The sequence below is a fragment of the Limanda limanda genome, chromosome 16 (assembly GCF_963576545.1).
Source record: "Limanda limanda chromosome 16, fLimLim1.1, whole genome shotgun sequence".
NCBI classification, from domain to species: Eukaryota; Metazoa; Chordata; class Actinopteri; order Pleuronectiformes; family Pleuronectidae; genus Limanda; species Limanda limanda.
Window position 1 is genome coordinate 25,724,280 of NC_083651.1, and position 20,748 is coordinate 25,745,027.

Consider the following 20,748-nt stretch of genomic DNA (forward strand, 5'->3'; position numbering starts at 1 on the left):
TTTGTGAGCAAATATCCGACAGGTGTTCAATTCTCATTGATATATTGTCAATGACTTCACATTTGTGTTGCATGTGTGAATGTGTTTTGCACCATATTTGCTGCAAACCTTTAATCTCTCTTATTTGAGGCTTCTTCAGGTCAGTTCACCTGGTATTGTCAGTAAATTATGAAAAAGGGGAACAAATTAGTAATCTCCTAGCTGGTCAGCAGCTGAGTTCCACAACATGTGCTTTCCTCACTAATGTCACCAAGTGTGCTCTGAGCATTTCTCAGCTTTTCATGGATTCTCCTTTCTATCTTGCTTTGAACTAATGTCGTTTTTCATCGCAGTCAATTAGTAGTGTTTTAGAAATAAGCTGTTTCCTGACTTTTCAAAATAAATGGAACATGTTGCTCTTTGCAGCACACATACATATCAACACTGATACTTAACTGAGTTGAGTTTTAGGCAGTTTGGGATTTTCGTCTTTAACAGTCAAATAACATTCATAAACAACAGGAATCTGACATTAATCATCATAAATAAACAAACGAAATTATATAGCTTTTAAACAGTACATTGCCATAGAGATGATTACGACTGAGAGCGTCTTTACCCATAGAAGGTATTTCCGTTATAGCAGTGCGCGCTCCCGCGAGGTACACGCAGTATACTGGTCTGAAGCTCGTTCACTTCTGCTTAGTCACATGACTTTCTATCAGCACTTCCCCAGACGATGCATTTAGGACCTACCGGAAAAACTGCAACTATTATACAACCAAGGAGGATTTGGGTTACCGAATTCAGTAAACAGTAGGAGGCAAGCTTAAATTTGAGACGGCTAGAGCAGAAGACTCTTGTGAAAATGCTTTGTATTTTGTAAATGTATTTGCATTGTAACATACCATAAGAATAGCCTCCATTATGCGTGTCTTCTTTCAAAGGTTTATGCTAAAATACTTAAATAGACAGTCTAACATTTCCATACAAACAAAGTGTCTCTTAACCACTGTATCTGCAAAAGCAAAGTAATTTATAAATAAGTCTATTAGTATTATTATGTCATTTGTTATGAAGTGAGTTTTTTGGGGGGGTTGCAACTGTTCCAGAGGTTCATAAAGGCATCACGAGTAGCCGTAGACTGTAGCGGAAATAATGATACATCGATGGTCTTGTGGTAAGGACTGGTCTATAATATTACAAACATATAACACTCGTCTTGTAGCTTCTGAGTAATTGTGAAAGCCTCGGCTTGTCAGTTAGTTCACATGTTTAGAAAGGAGCATTCTAGACAATGGGCACCTGGAGAGAGGGATGAAGCTTTGTTTATTTCTAGACACAGTCTTTAATATGAAGGCATTTTTCCGCTTGAAAATAATGTTCAACTGAATGTATGATGAAAAGATGACACTTAAGGGAGTTGAAGACATTTAACTGTCATGTTAACTGTTACTAATATGAAAACAGACTGAGGTGGCAGAGACTCACTTCACAGCAGAGATAACTTAAAAATAAATTCATCCCATTTTCATTTGTAGTCCGAGTAACTAAGACTTAATGTAACTACTTGATACACGCGGCATCTATTGCACTTCTGTCCGTCCTAGGAGTGGGATCCCTCACATGTCGCTCTCTCTGAGGTCTTTTGGGCAGTTTTTCCTTACTCTAGTTGAGGGTTAAGAACAGAGGATGTCACCCCTGGCTAAGCACTGAGACAAATTGTGATTTATGCATATGGGCTGTACAAGGTTTATTGATTGATATAATATTATGTCTTTTAAAAGTCGTAGTGAGGCTAACTGCAGATCTCTGATGACAGACATGGTTAAAAGAGGTGTGATGGCTGCAGTTCTGCTCCAGCTGTTATGACTCCTTTCATTTGGATGCTCACATGGCTGCTTCAGATCCTGTTAGGTAAGTTCACAGATAAGTGGTGTAGCTAAACCCAGCAAGCAGTGTTGAACTTCCCCAATCAGGGTGTTTGCAGGATGCAAGTTGATGCAGCTGTGCATCATGTAAATAAGCGTACAAATGAGTTAAGATATTATTTCCTGTGTTGAGTATATAGCCTTACACATTTCTACCAGTTTCAGATCCACGTACGAATGTTTCCAGGTGGACTGTGATTTATAAAGCGAACATTGCGTTCAGGTGTGCGTGCGCAATGCGCACGGTTTTATAAGTCAGGATTTTCTCTCTGATCAAATCACCACAGATAAATCATGGCCTGAGTCAGACTTCTGGGTTTCCTGTAGTCCTTCAGTTGTTCTAAGCACATGGCCTGAATCACAACAATACCTTTGGATATCTCTGGATTGCACAGAATGGCTTAGCACAGAATAAAATATATTTGCAGTGACTACAAACAGAAATAAAACTAAGACTTCAGTACAAATACATTTTGAAAGTCATTATATTTGTATTTCCATTGACTAACTGATTGTACTTGCAGCTATGAGTGAACTGCCCCCGCCTGTCAACCTAATCCTGACCCCAAGCCATATGTTGAAATGGCAACCAGGACCACAGACCCCCACTGGAGTGTACTACAATGTCACCATTATCACTGACAAGTGGGTGTTATATGCATTTTTATGGATATATATGTTTTTTTTCATTACTGTTTCATTACTGTCTTATTTAGAGCTCTCGCATGCTGAAATGGCATATATCAGTAATAGCCAATGCTATTACTGATATGCTATTACTGATATTGGGGAATAAACAATTTCAGATACTGATATATGAGCCAATATATTGCCCCCCACAATGGAATTTCTGTGAAGCAACAGCAATGGTTCTCTTAAATAATAACTTTATTTGTATAGGACATATCTTAAAAAGGCAACAAGAAAAAAAAAAATCTATAGCAAAAATGACTTTTGATCCACCACATCAAAGATGTATCAAACTGTGACCTCTTCACTAAATGATTTTGTTATAATTATATCAGGGGCATTAACCCATGGAGAACTAATTTGGCTTTCAAAGCTCAAATTTTGGGCCTCCAATACATTCTATTGTATCTACTCCTTAATTTACACTGATAATTATTATTTTTGTTTGTCTATCTGATTGTGAACATGCAGTGAATTATTTAGAGCAGGGGTCTTCAACGTTTTTCAGGCCAAGGACCCCCAAACTGGTGGAGAGATGGAGCAGGGACCCCCTACTATATAGTGTATAAAATTGGGTTTTATATTAAACTGGGACTAGTGCCATGTATAAACATAGCTACCCTGTTATTGTGCATTCAATACTAAGCTATTCAAATATTACACGGGTTCATATATTCATGTTTTTAATTTAAACATGTGCAAGGTGCAGGGTGGCCATGCCACTGCCATTTATAAACATACATCTTGCATACAACACTGAGCTATTAAAGTAATTCACAGATTCATGTTTTTATTTTAAACATGTAGAAGAGACAGTGAATCCTTAAGCCATCTGTGGATGGCACACATACTCCCACATTAGTGAGATGTCGGACCCTGATGGGTAGCACACAACTTATCTAATATTGGACGGATGTCAGGCAGAGGGTCAAATCAGCCTAACAATATGTTGGATGCATGTTAATGTGTATTTAAAGACATTTAAGTTTGTGGGAAAAAAAATTGGTTCGAAAATAAATTAAAAATTAAAAAAATTGTCTAATCAACCAAAGATTTCGCGACCCCCCTGCAGTACCTCCGCGGACCCCCTAGGTGAAATTACATAATCACTTAGACTACAGATAGACAGCCTTTATTCTCCATAACAACTCAGTCATAGCTTAACCACCTCGCTGTGGTTGGGAAAACACATTGCCAGGAGACTGTAGACCAAACTGTTGTAGCTATTACTTTTCTACATGTTTGTATAACATTGGCCTTTTACTTTTGACTTACTTGTCAACTCAAGATAACCTCACCTATGATGGTTGCCTGTGGGGGGACTGGAAATTGGCAATGTAGACGTGAGGTGGTGAATTGAAGACAGATTATAGAAAATATTGCCTTTTTCTTTAATAATGGTAAACAATAAGTATATACAAGCAAAACTCCATCTAAAATGGGACTTTATGTAAGTACTTTTCTCACACTCATTCAGTTTAGCATGTTTCGAAGCTGTAATGAAGCACAAAGTTATTGTTGGTTTTTCATCGTCACAACTAAGTCCTCACAAACTAGGCATACTGGCTTCTACTTCAAGAATTTTTTTTCCTTTGTTCATTTTGGCACCTTCTTTTCTTGACGCTTGCCATGATACTTGTTGGTTTGAATGGCATCAATCAGTATTTGCAAATGCACTTTTCACATGTGTAATACACAAACCACCATGTCAAAACTAACCAGAATAAAACTTTTTGAAACAGATAAAACATTGGCCACACATCATTCAGTCAAATCAAGCAGTTGTCTCTTTTGCTCAGTTCATCTACTGTAAGTGTAAAGCTGCAGTTGATTCTTGACCATTTCCTGTATTTGCTTCAAAATAAATGCATTTTTATGGATAGGCAGTCATAGGCCTTTAATGTGAAATTGCAATGGCTGATAATGATTTTAGAGGTCAAATTACATTAGTAAAACATACTCCCTCTCTAACCCTCTCTGTCAAACTTACATCCCTAGTACATATTGGTGCAAAGGATACATTATTTTGTTGTTCTTTTCACACCAGTAAGTCATATTCTTTCCCTCCTGAAGGGGAACATCCTGGGTGCCAGTGGCTGGCTGTGAGAATGTCCACTACCCTCTGGTTTGTGACCTCACAGGGGCTTTTTATGACCAAAGAGAAGTCCACTTTGTCCGGGTTGTGACAGTGCAGGAAGGACAGGCCTCACAAGCAGTGATTCACTCAGGATATATACCCTTCAAAGACAGTAAGTGGAAATACCCCTCATGTAACCCTCCCCTTCAAAACATGAAAGAGTACCTGTGGCTGCCCTCAGTTGTCATAAAAACTAAAAAGGTGTTTAGTTTGTCCAGTCTGAGCTACTTTAAAAAGATAAAACACACTAGTGAAAACATCATATTCAATATCTGCAACTGGATCCCTTTCACCTTAATCTGACACATTGGACCCTTAAGGACATTGCACACCGCGCAACGTTGTAGTTAGAGTCTCAGTGAGAGGGAGGGGAGGGATGGATGGGGGCTGTTACAATGTAAATCTGTAAACCATCTATCAACCATTCCAAATCCAAATTTCATTTCATAGGATATACCTACTGAAAGGGAAGGATTAAAGTATAAAACTAACTGCTAACACACCCATTTCATCAATATCAGTAGCTCCCACAAGTAAAGAAATGTACAGCAAAGCAGACAGTCTCTGGTTTGGTAAGCACATTGCTCCTTTGTGTCAGGTTGGTTATGTTTGGCTCCAGCAGTTGAAAAAGGTTTATCATTCCCTCTGATAAGAATCTATATCCATCATAAAGATACTCATCAGAGTAGGTAAAATGATTTTGCCAGTCTCTGAAGACCCTTTTCCTCCTCAGAGATCCTTTAACATCCGCACCCACCTCAACGGTTACATCTAAGAATGCTGTCACAATTTACTTCAATTGTATTGGATTCGGCTGCAAAGCTGTTTACCCTGTGTCTGATCTGTGTCCTCCAGCTCAGTTGGACCTGCCACACCTGACTGTGACAACCTGTGGAAGGAATCTTTGTGTGGACCTTCACCCCCCCATGGAACACAGAAGAGAGATCTATGACACACTCAGTTACAAACTCAAGATTGAATGCAACAGTGCAGAAAGAGCCAAGGTATTGTACATGGGCTCACATAGTGTCTTAACAATACAGATTTTTCTTCTTATGTCATAACGACTAAGAGGTTTAACAGGGCATTCAAATTACCAAATACAGCAGGCTGTGTAACGTTGGCGTTATGCTGCTGATACAGGTGGAATTCATCAAGTCGAGAAATGATTTCAAAAGATCTCTCAACTGTGACATTTTCAGCTGTGAACTGTTATTGTATTTTATTGTTCAGGAATGCTATTCAGTGCTTTTCACTTCAGAAAAAAAAGAAATGTACACTACCGTTCAAAAGTTTGGGGTCACCCACACCATTTCTTGTTTTCCATGAAATCTCACACTTTTATTTATCAAAGGAGTTGCAAAATGAATAGAAAATTTAGTCAAGACATTGACAAGGTTAGAAATAATGATTTTTATTTGAAATATTAATTTTGTTCTCAAACTTTGCTTTCGTCAAAGAATGCTCCATTTGCAGCAATTACAGCATTGCAGACCTTTGGCATTCTAGCTGTTAATTTGTTGAGGTAATCTGTAAAAATGTCACCCCACGCTTCCTGAAGCACCTCCCACAAGTTGGGTTGGCTTGATGGGCACTTCTTGCGTACCATACGGTCAAGCTGCTCCCACAACAGCTCAATGGGGTTGAGATCTGGTGACTGCGCTGGCCACTTCATTACAGACAGCATACCAGCTGCCTGCTTCTTCCCTAAATAGTTATTGCATAATTTGGAGGTGTGCTTTGAGTCATTGTCCTGTTGTAGGAGGAAATTGGCTCCAATCAAGCGCTCTCCACAGGGTATGGCATGGCGTTGCAAAATGGAGTGATAGCCTAGCTTATTTAAAATCCCTTTTACCTTGTACAAATCTCCCACTTTACCAGCACCAAAGCAGCCCCAGAGCGTCACATTACCTCCACCATGCTTGACAGATGGCATCAGGCACTCTTCCAGCATCTTTTCACCTGTTCTGCGTCTCACAAATGTTCTTCTGTGTGATCCAAACACCTCAAACTTTGATTCGTCTGTCCATAACACTTTTTTCCAATCTTCCTCTGTCCAATGTCTGTGTTCTTTTGCCGATATCAATCAATCAATCAAATTTTATTTGTATAGCCCATATTCACAAATCACAATTCGTCTCATAGGGCTTTAACAAGATATCAATCTTTTCTTTTAATCTTCTTTTATTGGCCAGTTTTTTCCATTTCCGACATCATATCTGTAGTGACATGATAGATCGTTTGAAATATATCAATTTTCAGTGTGTTTTCCGGCCCGATTTGCTCGCAGCGAGCGAAAAACAATAGAACAGACCCCGGAACCATCGCTGCAGATCGCGAGCCGGCCGCGGCGCTGCCCGCAGCTTCCCGGCACAACGCTGCCGGTGCGAACAGCCCAATTATTTAACATGGGCGCGGAAAGGAAGCGGACAGCTTTCGTGGCGCCTCGCTGCGCTTCTATCTCCGGTGCGTCCCCGGGTTTAGAAGATGATGTTGTGATGTGAATGTTTTGGTTTATATTGCATGTGTCACGTCATGATAAATCAGTCCCTTGTGCCGCCCTCTCGGCATTTTGCGCCCTAGGCAACCGCCTACTTCGCCTATGCCAGGAGCCGCCCCTGATTAGAACACTGGAGGGATAGGAAATGGGCCTCTATACACCTATGTAGATATTTCTTTAAAAACCAGACGTTTCCACCTAGAATAGTCATTTACCACATTAACAATGTATAGAGTGTATTTCTGATTAATTTAATGTTATATTCATTGAAAAAAACAGTGCTTTTCTTTGAAAAATAAGACAATTTCTAAGTGACCCAAACTTTAGAACAGTAGTGTATATCCAAACGAACCTGCCCAAGTGTAAAAAAAAAATTCCCTCTGTTATGTGATGGAAATCTGGAAATACACCAAAGTTATCTATGTGTATTTAATAAGGGGCTTTCTGCAGAGAAACCACAAGGATCTCAGAGTGAAGATGCAGGACAGTCAAATACAATGATCTCATATAGGAGGACAAAGGCTATTACTCTCAGCCAATCCAGACTGGTTCTGTAGGTGCAGGGAGAGAGCTAGCTAAACACAGACAACTGATTTACATGTGTTTCCTTTGGAGATAAGCACACATACATTCAGTTCTTTGGGGAATCTAAAGGGTCTGACAGTTTTCAGGTCATACACAGTTCAGACAATTAAAACAAAGTCATAACGTATTTAGACAGGTTGTATATGTATGTAGATATAGGTCATAAAACCTACTTTTCAACTACAACATAGGTTTCAAACATACTTAGTACATGTTTCCATTACAGTTACTAAATCAACCAATTAACTACTTTTGATTTATAATTGGTCACTAGCCACAGGCATGATTACTACTGAACGTGTGTTAATTTACTGGGTCAGTCCATAATGCCAGAATTCTTAAAAAGCCACAGAGGAGTGAAGACAGTAACCTGCCGCGTGCACGTTTATAATGCGTGAATGTTAAGCATATACAATCACCAAACAATTCTCATAATTTAATAATTTATATAGGTACAGATAAATATACACATGTGCATACATTATGTATAAAAAAATTAACAAATGGCTTACTGTGTGAATAATACTGTGTTTGTCTCGATGTTTCCTTCTAAGTCTACTACTTATCTAACAGTGGTCTGTCATCTCTGTGCAGTTTTTCAAGGACATCAGGTCCCTGAGAAGACAGATTTTGGAGGACCTGGCCCCTGGCAGACAGTACTGCGTCTCTATCTGCATCTTGGATAAACTTGAGTCCAAGGCGTCCAACTACAGTCAACCTGTATGTTCTTCCACCTCTGGCATCTATACTGCAGGTACAGGTCATGTGGTCTTTGTAAATATGAACTTAAAATGTTTGGTGGTTTCATTTGAGTAGAATTAACCTGTTAGAATTACACTAGGGCTTAAAATTATGCATAGGTGACGGATGGGTGCTGTCAGCTACTTGAGGGTCAGCTAGCTGCTAGTTGTCGGCTAGGCGCTGTTATGGAACCTTACTGCGAAGCTGGTGAAAGGAGAACTCAGGCAGCAGCTGATGTCTTATGCAGATGATTTTAATGATTTTAATGTATACTTGATGCATCAAGTCATCAAGGTGGAACAATATACAAATGCTAACAGAGTAACATGAGCAATTGTCACCCACAAGATGTCTCCCACAGCATATATATCCAGTATATCTTCCTCTACTTGCGTCCCCCATTCTAACAGCACATCCATGAATGGCTAGAATTGCTGTCACTCTCTGTAACAATTTGCCCTGTTTAAGACCACAGGCGAAAATTTCTATGCTATTCATTTTAGGGAGCACGGGTGGACCCGTGCCACTGTGTACGGGCGCGCGCTGCCTGACCAATTTATAATAAACGATTAATCACTGTTTGGACCGAAACCTTGTCATCGGTCTCACCACTCATGAAATAAATATATATATAAACGAAATGACCCAAACAGGTTGCGTACAATAATCTGTATTACACAAAACACTATCATCCCCACATATCACCTCGACATGTCCCAGCAAACAAAGTCGGACACGTGAACATAAACACGCTATTAACACAAATCCCGAACATCAATATTTCCCCAGCCCAGGTTCATAACATTATCCCCAAGCAACGTCCCAAACAAAAAGTATGCAGGTGTGGCGTGGTGAGTTGTCAAAAAACATCCAAACAATGTCCACGCTGTCCTCACCACCTTCCAAGTGCCCAGAAAATTTTCAGTACTTGCGGTAATCCATTAAGTGTCTCCCAAGCAATAATCCTGTTTCGTCGAGAAAATACCATGTAGGTCTTAAGTGATCGCAGTTCCCTCGAACCTCTGGTAGCTCCGCCGGCCCGCACAAACAAAAAAGAATCCTCTGCGGGACGTCACTTCCCCCCCATTTATCATATTTGCCGTTAAAGAAACCCATATATACATAATAACACATACAATACACAAATACATACAAAGATCCCTTCCCTCATCCTTATAATTTTAAGGCGTCTGACCGATGAAATATGTACATTTTACTGATACATAAAGTGCACTTAGGTGACCTTTATAAGGTGTTCGCTCACTATTGGATTGTTAAGCATAAATTATGCATAACTAAACCACATTGTGTCCTTGCGTCTTACCACTGGTGAAATACGCAAAATAGTTAAAGTCGGTGAGAGTTGAAGTTGGTGTCTCTCTGTCTGGCGCATCTGAGTTAGATATGAAAGTCCCTCAACATAGATGCTACAATGCATTGTTGGTTGGCCCTTTATCTTTGACCTAACCTTGGCTACTGCTTAGAGAGAGAAGGGAGTATCTGTGGAATTTAGACAGGCACTATTCTCCTGTACAGATATGATGTGTAATATACAATATACATTAATATATAGTGGCATATACAGTAACGTGTGAGGATTTTCAAAAATTCCTCTACAGGCACCACTTCAGGTAATTTGTATCATTGAGCCTGTTTGTGAAATTTGCCTTGGAAATCTTTGAAATTGTCAAAAGAAGCCCTATCTCGCAATTTAAAGAAGGTGGGCAACCACAGTCAAGAGACTTAATCGGAAACACTGCTGGACATAGCGAGATAGGGCGATAGACTCGCCAGAGGTATGCGCTCTCACAGCGCCATTCTAGTTGTTAATGTTCACATAAATGTTATGTTAATGTTAGAGAACAGTCTCTTTGCTGTGTGGTTACTGCGATATTAGTACTATTATTGTCAGCCATCATTATCCAAATTGCTGTACAGGCATGTTGCTTTTTAAAAGAAACAGACAATGATTTGATTGTTTTCATCACTTGACTAGAGGTTTTAGAGGTGTTGGACAACTGCTTGTTATCGTTTTGTCAGTAATGGAGTTAACTGCCCTACTTTGATAACTATTGTCTATGCTGATTAATACGATGTATCGTGGTATATACAGCAGTAATGGTGTATGTTACAGTACCCTATTATAGTTTCTTCCCTAAATGTCATTATGCAAAATACAACACCTTTTTATATGTTTATGGTATTATGAGATGGCATCATTAAAATGTAAAATAGTCGGCATTGCATGATTAGGGTATATACACTGTTCATGGGGTATGTACATTATGTAAGTAGCCCTAACCTTTATCCTAATCCTATACAAGATTAGGTGCAACACATAAGGAAGTACATAAGACATAAAAGAACTTGGACATATAGTGCAATAAGGGAAATGGGAGGAGCTCTGACTACATGTATGATATAAAACATACATGTATGTATGTATATATATATTTAAATACATACAAATTGTATCATGTAAATAGCATATAAATACACGAAAAGGGAAAAAACACTGAATGAATAGGATCAAGTGCAAGAGTCAGACAGTCCAAATATAGTGCAGCGTACAGGCATACTGATAACCTGATCAGCATCTTACCATCCGTTATACAAACAGCCATCAACAACGACATAGTTATCAAAGAAATATAAGTCAATATCATCTTCATCATTATCATCATACAAGAGCCACATTGTCATGTCATTCCAAACAACACTACACTACACACTTAGCCAAGTGAATAGCCTTGGTCACACTAACTCTTCCCCCATCCTGCATTTAAAAGATAAAGCCTGAGGGGATGAGTGCTTGTACCTGCTATCTTAAATGTCCTGTGTGTAAGATTTAGTTGAAAGGGATCTATTGGCAGAAAATGGATATAAAATAATTGTACTGATGCTTTCACTATTATGTAATCATCTAAATTGTAACATTTTTTTTCTTTACCATAGAATGGGCCCTTTATATTTAAATACTCTATATTTAAATCAGGATCTGGTCCTCTCTACGGCGGCCGCCATGTTTTTTTCAGTAATCAAAACTGGACAAACTAAGTTTGAGTTTTTATGATGACAGAAGGCTACCACAGGTTCTCTTTCATGTTTCGAAAGGGGAGGGTGAAGGGTATTCAGCTGCAACATGCAACCTAACCACTTAATCCTAAACCCAGGTGGAAATGTGAATTGAGAGCCGGAAGGCAAAGTCTGGAATTCAGAGTGTAGGGGACTGGAGCTGTTGGATAGAACATTGGCCTGATGCTTTTTGTTTCGTCCGTCAACATAAAGTTATTAACTAATAATTACAAATAAAGATTTGTGAATCAGTTCTGAATCCTAACAGAGAATTCTAACTCTTTTTATTTACTTTTTACTTTACTTTAGTTGTCTGCATTCAAAATAGGATACAAGCAACACACATGCAGAGTATTGACTTTCACACAGTAAGCAGCATATTAATATGTTGTGGATGCCTTTCATTGATACCGTCTATAATTGGTTTATTCAATTTCAGTATAATCAAAATCATCTGATAATAAGATCATGAGGTCATCTATATCACAACCTTTTTACCATAATACTTTCACAACCTCTCCTGAACTATCTCTTGTTTCTACAGACCAGTGGCTCTCAGCTGTATTATGTTCATTGCTGATGTTAGGTCTGGTTATCCTGGTCATTTTGGTGATCACTGGTTCCATCTGTCTGAAAAGGAGGCCACTACCACTGGTCCTGGTGAGTAAAAGATGCATTTAGATTTTAGAAAGTTGCCAACACACAGAAACAAACTGTTGCGTACTACATTGGTGTTCATGAAATTATGTTCAATTTAGGTTCTGGAACTAAGACGGGTTCAGTCATTTTATTTGATACAGGACTCACTATCTATCAAATTTCAAAATCTTCATTGATCAATAACCTGATTCATCTGTTCAATATCTGCTGTTTAACTGGTCTTTTTTTTTCTTTGTCTGACTCAGACAACCATTAATCATCTTGAAGGGATTCTGACCATTGATCCCTACAGCTCGTCACACACCTTTTTGAATGTTAAGCCAACACTGATCTCTTCAAGTGAAAAGAGGAGCAACCAGTCATCAGATGAAAGTGATGTTGAAAGTGGAACAGAAAGCCATGATGGGTGCAGAGGAGATTATTCACTGCGGGTGGGCTCATCCTCTTTGTCAGCCCCCTTGTCTCGAGAGCCTGAACCACAGCTCAGTATCTTTTCAAACCAAATATCAGACTTCAGTTCACAGCCTGAAGTCCTCAATTCCCAAGTAAAAGAGATACATCCCACTCCTGGACTGAACCATAAAAAGAGCACTGACACAGACAGTTTGACAGTAGGAATAAAAGATAAGGATAGGGAGAAGAAGGAGGTGATGAGAAAGACACACAACCAGGATGTGAATCTCCTCACATTAACGTTTGGAAGGAATGAGAAGAAAGGGGTGGAGGAATCTCATTCAGACCTGGGAGAGGTAGAGCCACAGTCTCACTCAGCCTCAGAGGAAAAAAAAATCAGTCTAATTCAACCTTCACAAACTTGGGATACTAAGGAGGTGGCCATAGAAACAGTTTCCTGCTCTTCTATTGAAGATGTAGAAGAAGAGGAACACGCTGGATATATGGGGCGTCCATGCACAGATGTGTTACAGAATTTTAAGTAGAAGTCTACAAGTTTTCCCATTTGGATTATTTCATAATGTGATAAATCCAAAGAAAGACTGTCACTGATCTAAATTCGGATTTTGACAACTGATTTTTGGTGAGTAATTCTCTTCAGAAAAACACCTCACTTTGGGTCAAACCGTACTCTTTGTGCTTCTGTAAGGGCTGTTTTACTTACTCTGTGTTGGCAGCTGTATGAATATTGTATAAGGTTTTGATTAAATGACTGATTGATTTCACATCAAGTTTCTGCAGTAGAGACAGAAGAGATTTTGTTGAATCAGAATAAGTGTGAAAATGCTGTCTCTCCCCATGTGCACAACACAACCTTAAACATTAGTAATTGTGTTGTTGTTTTTTTTTTTTTTTTTACATACAGTACATATATTTCCATGTTTGTTTGTTAACTGAGGGAAAGTAGGTACACTTGACAACATTTCTTCAGCTGAATTAGTCTCAATATCACTGATGAAGTTTTCCAGTACAAAAGTTTATTCAAATGGGATTTTAACTTACGACATTGTCTCTCAGTGTGCTCTAGACATTGAATTTGGAGAAAAGGTTAATACATAGGAATAGTGCTTAAAGGTCCTAAGATAATTCCCTGTCTCCAGAATATGTATTGATCTTGAACTAGAGCTGAAACCAAATTGAGTATTATAAAAAAAATAAAAAATGTGATGCTTTGATAAAATTTGTATGGATTGATCATATGGTCATCGTCATGGTCAGTGTAGAATCATTACCAATGAACTTATGTAAAGTTACACATTGCCACAGGATATGTGTATTATTACTGTTACATGTGTCATTATGATTGTATCTGTATGTTTAATCAAACAGTATATTAACATTCAGAAACTGTGAAAATGTAATTTTACATATTGAGCGTAAAATCCTGCCATACTTTAAACTCAGTGCCGAAATACTCAATGTAACCTGTTACTCATTCTTAAGCTGTGCACATGCATTTTTCACAATAATAAAGTAGCATTTCATTTGGTAAGTTGTGTTCTTTCAATTCAATTATTGCAAGAAAAGCAACAGCAAGTTAACAATGTGTAATTTGTTCAATTTCACTTTGTACAGACAAGTACATCAGAAGGATAACAGTAAAACTGGGACAGAACAGAACAAATTAAAGGCAATGTCAAGTTTGCTGATTCAAGCCTGTTTCTGTCCAGTGACAATAAAACTCACTGAGTTAGTTGCAGGATTTGCAGGGCAGTGTACAGAGGGAGGGACTTCTGGGGAAATAGAAACTCAGAACGCTACATGAAGAAAACAACCCCACTCGTACCCCCAGCTCCCTCCCATCCCCTTCTATATGTTGTGTGCTTGAACGCAAAAGGAGTCATAATAACTTTGCACAAGACTGCTGGTCATAACACAGTCTACGGACAGACAATGGGTCTTTGGACACTTCTTCTGCAGTTACACCTTGGTAATGCTTTTTGTTTTCTGTTGATTTATGTATTTAATCAGCTGCTTTTCTGTATTTTTACACTTTTGTTCATATACTTACAGTGTAAGTTGTATATAGAGGTGTGCGTGTTGATGTGTGTATCTAAATTTTGGCAATTCATTTTAATCAATCAGAATTAACTTTCTTACATTTTGGCAGAATGTAACTGTCTGTAATGCAAAGTTAAAATAATGGTGAAGACAGGACTGAGACATTTAAAATTTAAATAATTACTCACTCTCTTTTAAGTTTATGTTCTTATTCTCTCCCTTTATAGTGTTTGGTGTTTCTCTAACACCACCTTCCGATGTTTCCATCTCGTCCTTCAACATGGAGCATACACTCAACTTCCTGCCAGGTCCTGGGACCCTCTCCGACACACACTTCACCGTCCAAATCATCAACAACAGGTATTCAATCAAGAGACAGGTAGAGAGAGGACATAACACATTGAGGCAGACTAAGTACCAATATGTATGACCCCTTGATTGCACTTGCTGAACTACCAATGTCCTACATCTTAACATCTATCACTGATGCACTAATTTTCTGATGATTTCTGGACAAATTACAAATAACAAAACCCTAATTATATAATGACATCTTCTTCATTATCACATTAATCACAAATCAACTGTCAGCTGGATGTCATCCCATCGACTGTATGAATAGGCCTCTTATAAGAGGTGTTAAATGTAACAGTTTTAATATTTGTATAAAGTTAATTTAAAAAAAAGTAACACAAAGTACATGATGGAATAAAAGCAATACAAATAAATACCCCTCCTTTCACTGATTTGTTCACTTATTAGTTTGTTTAGCTTCCGCCTCGTTCTGTAGAGTGTGTCATGTTTAATTGTTATTTCTGAAAATTTTCTAATTCCTTTAACAGTCCAGTTTTTATGAAGCTGCAAACAACATCAATGATGTCAGCACTATGTTTCACTTGCTGTGGTGATGATATGTCAATCAACAATGCTCTCGGGTTATGATCAGTCTTTCTCTTTCCGTTTCTGTATCTTCTTTCACTTTGAAGGAAGAACTTGTGGAGACCAGTGGTTGGTTGTTTGGAGCTGACAGCTGGACAGATGTGCAACCTAACCAGAGTGTTCACTGACCCATACACTCACTACAAAGCCCGAGTCCAAGCCTTCACAACCACCCAGACATCCAGCTGGACCAAATCAGGCTGGTTCCAGCCTATGTCAGACAGTGAGATACCACAGACACAGTTCAAAATATGTTACACACAAATATTTAAGAACATGTTGCCCAACATTTCCTCATTTCCCTCAAAGAGCAACCATCATTAGGCTGCTTCTTTTTTTAAATGACAATTCTTTGTCCTGTGATTACTCTCGTATTAGTTGATGAAATTAAATAAATGTTTCTCCCCATAGCTGTGCTGGGACCTCCGGATGTGTCTGTGTCTGGCTGTGGGAACTGTTTGATCCTGCAGCTCAAACCTCCTGCAACAAAGGGCCTCCAGTGCAGCCTGCAGCTGGAGAACCTATACAGAGGAGTGATCCTGCATGTGCAAAGGACCAGGGATGGGGCACAGGTATTTGTTACACAGTTGCACTTCTCAGTATTTTTATATTCCTATTTTGACTCTACTGTAGGATTGTTGTTTTGTTTTTTCCTAACCTTCAGTTTCACTAACAGTGTTTACAGCACTAACGAGCTAATGTGTAACTATGAGAAATGATTTCATTATGTATTTGTTAATCACTAGAAAATCACTAGAAAACTAGAAAAATCATCAGAAGAATCACTGTCTTTGGAAGTTCCATACATGGCACCAGAGCAGGGACAATACAGACTAATCAAATCAGCAAACAATCGAGCAGCTCTTCTTTGTCTCTTTTAAGGACTTGTTTAAAGTCTACAGTTTTGAAACACACTTGTTGCCCCATATCTATTGTAAAATGGCTCTTTTTCAGATTGTGTGTGGTTTTGCCCACGTCTTCCTCTCGCTGACTTGTGTCTTCCTGTGTTTGAGAAAATGTTCAGCCGGATGAGAACAGAAAGGAATTCATTTTCACATCTGTATATTCAATCTTTTGGCCTGCTTTCGTGCCAGCTAGAATGTACAAATATGATGAGATGAAAGTGGAGGGCTTAACCATTTTTGTACAGAATGATGGTCAGATCACAATTCCTGCCCCAAATTAGGGCAAAAAAGCAGACACAAATCTTTTATTCTTTAAGCAGATATAGGTTAAACATCCAGGGGATATGGGTTCTATTTTCTTATCTTAACCAACTTCGAGTGTTACAAAAAATTTAAAGATTCTATTAACAGACTAACTGATGCATTTTACACTTTAGTGGATATGTTGTTGTTTCTTTTTCTTTATCTGAACATCAGGTATGCGGCCAACTCTTTCTTGAGAAAAAATACAGTACTTTGACACAGGAAATGATTTTCATCACTTTTACTACGACAACAGTTTGTGTTAACACTTTAGAAATGGGTGAAAGCTGAACAAAGAAATAAAGGTTCACCACTTCAATAATAATAATATTTATATATATTGATATATAATAATAACAATTATTTGTTATTTACCAATATTCAGACTTGGTAAATAACAAATAATCTATTCCCCACGTTTTGCTTTTCATTTTTTCCCCCTAATCTCCTGGTTTGTATGTTTCAGTTCAGACTGGATCTGCCGTACAGTGAAGAGAAAGTGATCATGTACCTGCAGCCAGGTGTTGAGTACTGTGTGAGCATCTCTGTGACAGCACTCCTCAAATCCAACCATGTCGCCAGTAAACCTCACTGTGCATTCACCAGCCATCCTTCATCCAGAAGCTCATGTATGTCACTCTTGTTTACTTGAATACTCAGCATCCCTACATGAAATAACCAAAACAAATGCAAAAATGTGTGATCCTTTTTCTTCTTTTGTGCCATCAGCTTTTAAATGTTGATGTTAATGTTGGTGCAATATACCATCAAGACATATATATGTCTCTTCACCTTTTCTCTACCTGCTTTGTTCAATAATGACATTTAGATAAGAACATGGATCTTGTGATAACAAATATGATGACAGTTTTACATGGTAAATGGACAGTACTTATAAAGCCCTTTTCCAGTCTTATCCACCAATCAAAGTACGTTAGAGTGCATCTATGCAAAGCACTTAATCACACATCTTTCATACACTGGAGGTGATGGTTGATGTTGAACATCTTTTACTTTAGTAAAACATTTTCAATTCGTATTTCCCTAGACAGTGAACCTTTTAATGTAAATTTGGGAATTTGAGTATTGTTTTAAGATAACCCACTGTATAAACGTATCCTCTGCTGTGAAGTGATGTACTCAGCTGCCAGGTAATCAGGTGTCACTAAAGCTGTCTGCATGAAAGTAGGGTTAGATTTTTTGAGTATCTACATTTTTAACATCTTTATGTCACTATATATGTTTGAATATACTAAGTTATTAGTTTATCATTGAAGCATGACCACAGTAAGTACATGCCAATTAGCAGTGAAAACTGAAATCTAACTTAATATTCAATTTTTCCACATGTAATACCATTTCTGATTTAACTAAAAATGTATGTTCCAAAAAGCAGAGTTGAGTCATCTGATATATTGTCCTCTTTTCTAACAGTGTATTTGGTTATCGGCCTGCTGGGTTTTTTTTGTATACTGAGCTTCCTCATAACTGGATTGGTTGTTACTGGTGGTCAGCGGAGCTTCACAATACTAAGACAACACCTATCCACATGTCTGGTAAGTAATGCAACTGTGCTGGAACACAGATAATTATTTGAGACAAGGTGAAGCTTAAATTATTGAATGTAGCAGGTGAATGAGTAAAGGTCGATCAAAAGTCATGCAATTTTTCAGGATCTCCATCCAGATCACCATCATTATATAAAAAATGTAACCATTCTTTTATTATATTTCCAGAATATACGAAAAAGTAACCTACCAAAGTCTATTCACAATATTAAAACTAGGACAGGGACGTGAAGAGAATGCTCCTGTAAGGATTTCTGTAAATTGGATGATTTAAGTGTGACTGTCTCTGTCATTGTCTCTTTAAGCTCCAGTCATACACAAGTTCATCATGAAGGGACCTGAGGAGCAGCTGTGAGAGGGAGAGGAAGCCTATGAACTGGCACTATCCCTAAAGATCAGAGGAGCTAGATTGGGGCAGCTAGTTTTAGAGCTGGCCGAAGCTCTGAGAGAAAAATCTCTGGTTAAGTATCAAAGTGAAAAGTTTTTCGCAAATTGTTATAATACTGTCTTTATGTCAGTATTTCAATTTTTTCTGACTCTAAATGTAATAAAAATGAATGAAGTCATTGTTATTCAAAACACTTTAAAACTCAAAGAATACTTGGGATGCATGATCATTGATCGCATTCAAAATACCTTAACTTATGAATGATACTTGATCTTAGCAAGAAGATTATATTTTAATAACCACAATTGAGTTGTACTCATACATGTGTTTAGCGTAATAATGCAAAAAAGTAAAAATACGCAAACTTTACAGAATATATTTTGAATCCTGCTGTCCAGCCTCTTCTCTCCCAGATGAGCAAAGTGTTACTTTTTCATTATTTCTTCACATGGTTACTGGTTTTATTAACAAGCTGTTGTACTATACGATGAGAATATGCCATTGATGATATTAATATTTCATATGTCTCTTTTAGGTTTTCATTAAACAATTTTCATTAAAATGAAGCAGGTTGACGAAATTTTCTCCAGTTCACCATGTTTTTTCAACAAATGTATTTGATACTTTGACCTAATCTGGATGGTGATGCCTTTATCATGGTGGCACCCCACCTTGATGTGTGCAAAAAATTGGGAAAGGTGCATTCACAACTAAAATGAAAACCAGCTTTGATGTAACTACCATTCATTCAAAATCAGTTAATAAAATCAACTAATAAACTTTTTTCTGATATCTGACGTTATCAGTGCTCTGGGTACACAGGGTTAATTGACTCTTCATCAAAGTCTTATTTGGATCACTCTTGCTATTTTCTTTGGCTTGTGTTTGATTTGCTAATATTGAAAAGGTCTACATTAGTTTTCATTCAACCATGTAATTCCCAAATCTCTTAGGGCTATATTGGAATTAATCTCATCCCAAATGTGTTTGTAATATGGCGTTTGCTGAGCTAGGTTCATGCTCAAGATAGATATCTCATTGACATATGTTACACATGTCGATGCCATGTGTCACTTTTGTTGCCATATTGGATAGGTCAAAATTCATGAGTAAACAAATACATGTGATAGATCCATATTTGACCATACATTCTGAGGCTTTGATAATCTCAAAAATATGTCATACATCTATTTCCACCTAAAATATATTTCTATTTTTTAAAGGGTTACATTACTGGACATAAAATAATATTAGGTAAGTCTGAACCTGGTCTGAACAGAACTGAAGTTGTTATATCATGTGATATTGAAATATTATTAATATGTAATATTTCTAAAGCAGTTTTGGCGGGGGGTTGTGGATGGGAGCCATAATTGTCCTTACTGTGTTAAGAGGATTTTTTCGCTAAATGTGTAACTACACAAAACTAAAAATGTAAAAAAAATACATGTGCCAGTCTGTGTTTACACAACAGAAATAAATCCCAATATCATTTAGTATTTTTGAAAATAATATTTTTTTCATTATTGTTGATATCTTTCGTGTTTTCTTAAATATAAAAAATAAATAGTTGGGCTATTTTATTAACAAGTGCTATTTTAAAGGGTAAAATACTGAAAATAGATACATATTTGGTATTTATGATTATGAATAATATTGGTTGAAAAATTAAGTCATTACAAGTGGAAAATGAATCATATATATATAATTTATAGCAATTAGGGAGGGGATAACTTCCCTTGGAAATCTTCCTCTGCTCTCCCTCCCACTCCCAAAACACAGGCGCATACACACACCTGCTGTAGCCCCTCCCCTTGTAGAAGCCGCTGTCAACATGAGTGGTCTTTTTTTACAGCGTCACCAACTGTCAGATTACTGGAAAACTACGGCAGT

General features: G+C 37.8%; 2 protein-coding genes across 3 annotated transcripts; both read left to right on the forward strand.

The window, feature by feature from the left end:
• The first annotated feature begins 1,117 nt into the window (after positions 1–1,117).
• On the forward strand, positions 1,118–14,243 carry LOC133021316 (interferon alpha/beta receptor 2-like). 2 transcript variants are annotated; one of them, XM_061088099.1, is made up of 8 exons: positions 1,118–1,159; positions 1,767–1,896; positions 2,435–2,555; positions 4,674–4,849; positions 5,593–5,741; positions 8,417–8,576; positions 12,183–12,298; positions 12,544–14,243. In XM_061088099.1, exons 2-8 carry the CDS (start codon positions 1,848–1,850, stop codon positions 13,234–13,236), a joined length of 1,464 nt encoding a protein of 487 aa, XP_060944082.1. In that variant the 5' UTR covers positions 1,118–1,159; positions 1,767–1,847; the 3' UTR covers positions 13,237–14,243. The 2 variants fall into 2 exon arrangements, with proteins under 2 accessions (XP_060944082.1, XP_060944083.1); XM_061088100.1 differs by having other exon boundaries at positions 1,802–1,896.
• Positions 14,244–14,544: 301 nt separating this feature from the next.
• LOC133021317 (interferon alpha/beta receptor 2-like) lies at positions 14,545–19,632 on the forward strand. The gene is made up of 7 exons (XM_061088101.1): positions 14,545–14,681; positions 14,980–15,112; positions 15,739–15,914; positions 16,103–16,263; positions 17,366–17,528; positions 18,334–18,455; positions 18,773–19,632. The coding sequence occupies exons 1-7, from the start codon at positions 14,645–14,647 to the stop codon at positions 18,797–18,799; spliced, it is 819 nt and encodes a 272-aa protein (XP_060944084.1). The 5' UTR covers positions 14,545–14,644; the 3' UTR covers positions 18,800–19,632.
• Positions 19,633–20,748: the final 1,116 nt, after the last annotated feature.

Excerpts from the sequence above, each read along its gene's own strand:
- LOC133021316 (XM_061088099.1), top strand. The coding sequence starts at position 1,848 with ATGACTCCTTTCATTTGGATGCTCACATGGCTGCTTCAGATCCTGTTA. Across the intron at positions 1,897-2,434 it reads GCTGCTTCAGATCCTGTTAG|CTATGAGTGAACTGCCCCCG; the intron begins GTAAGTTCACAG and ends TTGTACTTGCAG. Across the intron at positions 12,299-12,543 it reads GGCCACTACCACTGGTCCTG|ACAACCATTAATCATCTTGA; the intron begins GTGAGTAAAAGA and ends TGTCTGACTCAG.
- LOC133021317 (XM_061088101.1), top strand. The coding sequence starts at position 14,645 with ATGGGTCTTTGGACACTTCTTCTGCAGTTACACCTTG. Across the intron at positions 15,915-16,102 it reads GTTCCAGCCTATGTCAGACA|CTGTGCTGGGACCTCCGGAT; the intron begins GTGAGATACCAC and ends TTCTCCCCATAG. Across the intron at positions 16,264-17,365 it reads GGACCAGGGATGGGGCACAG|TTCAGACTGGATCTGCCGTA; the intron begins GTATTTGTTACA and ends TGTATGTTTCAG.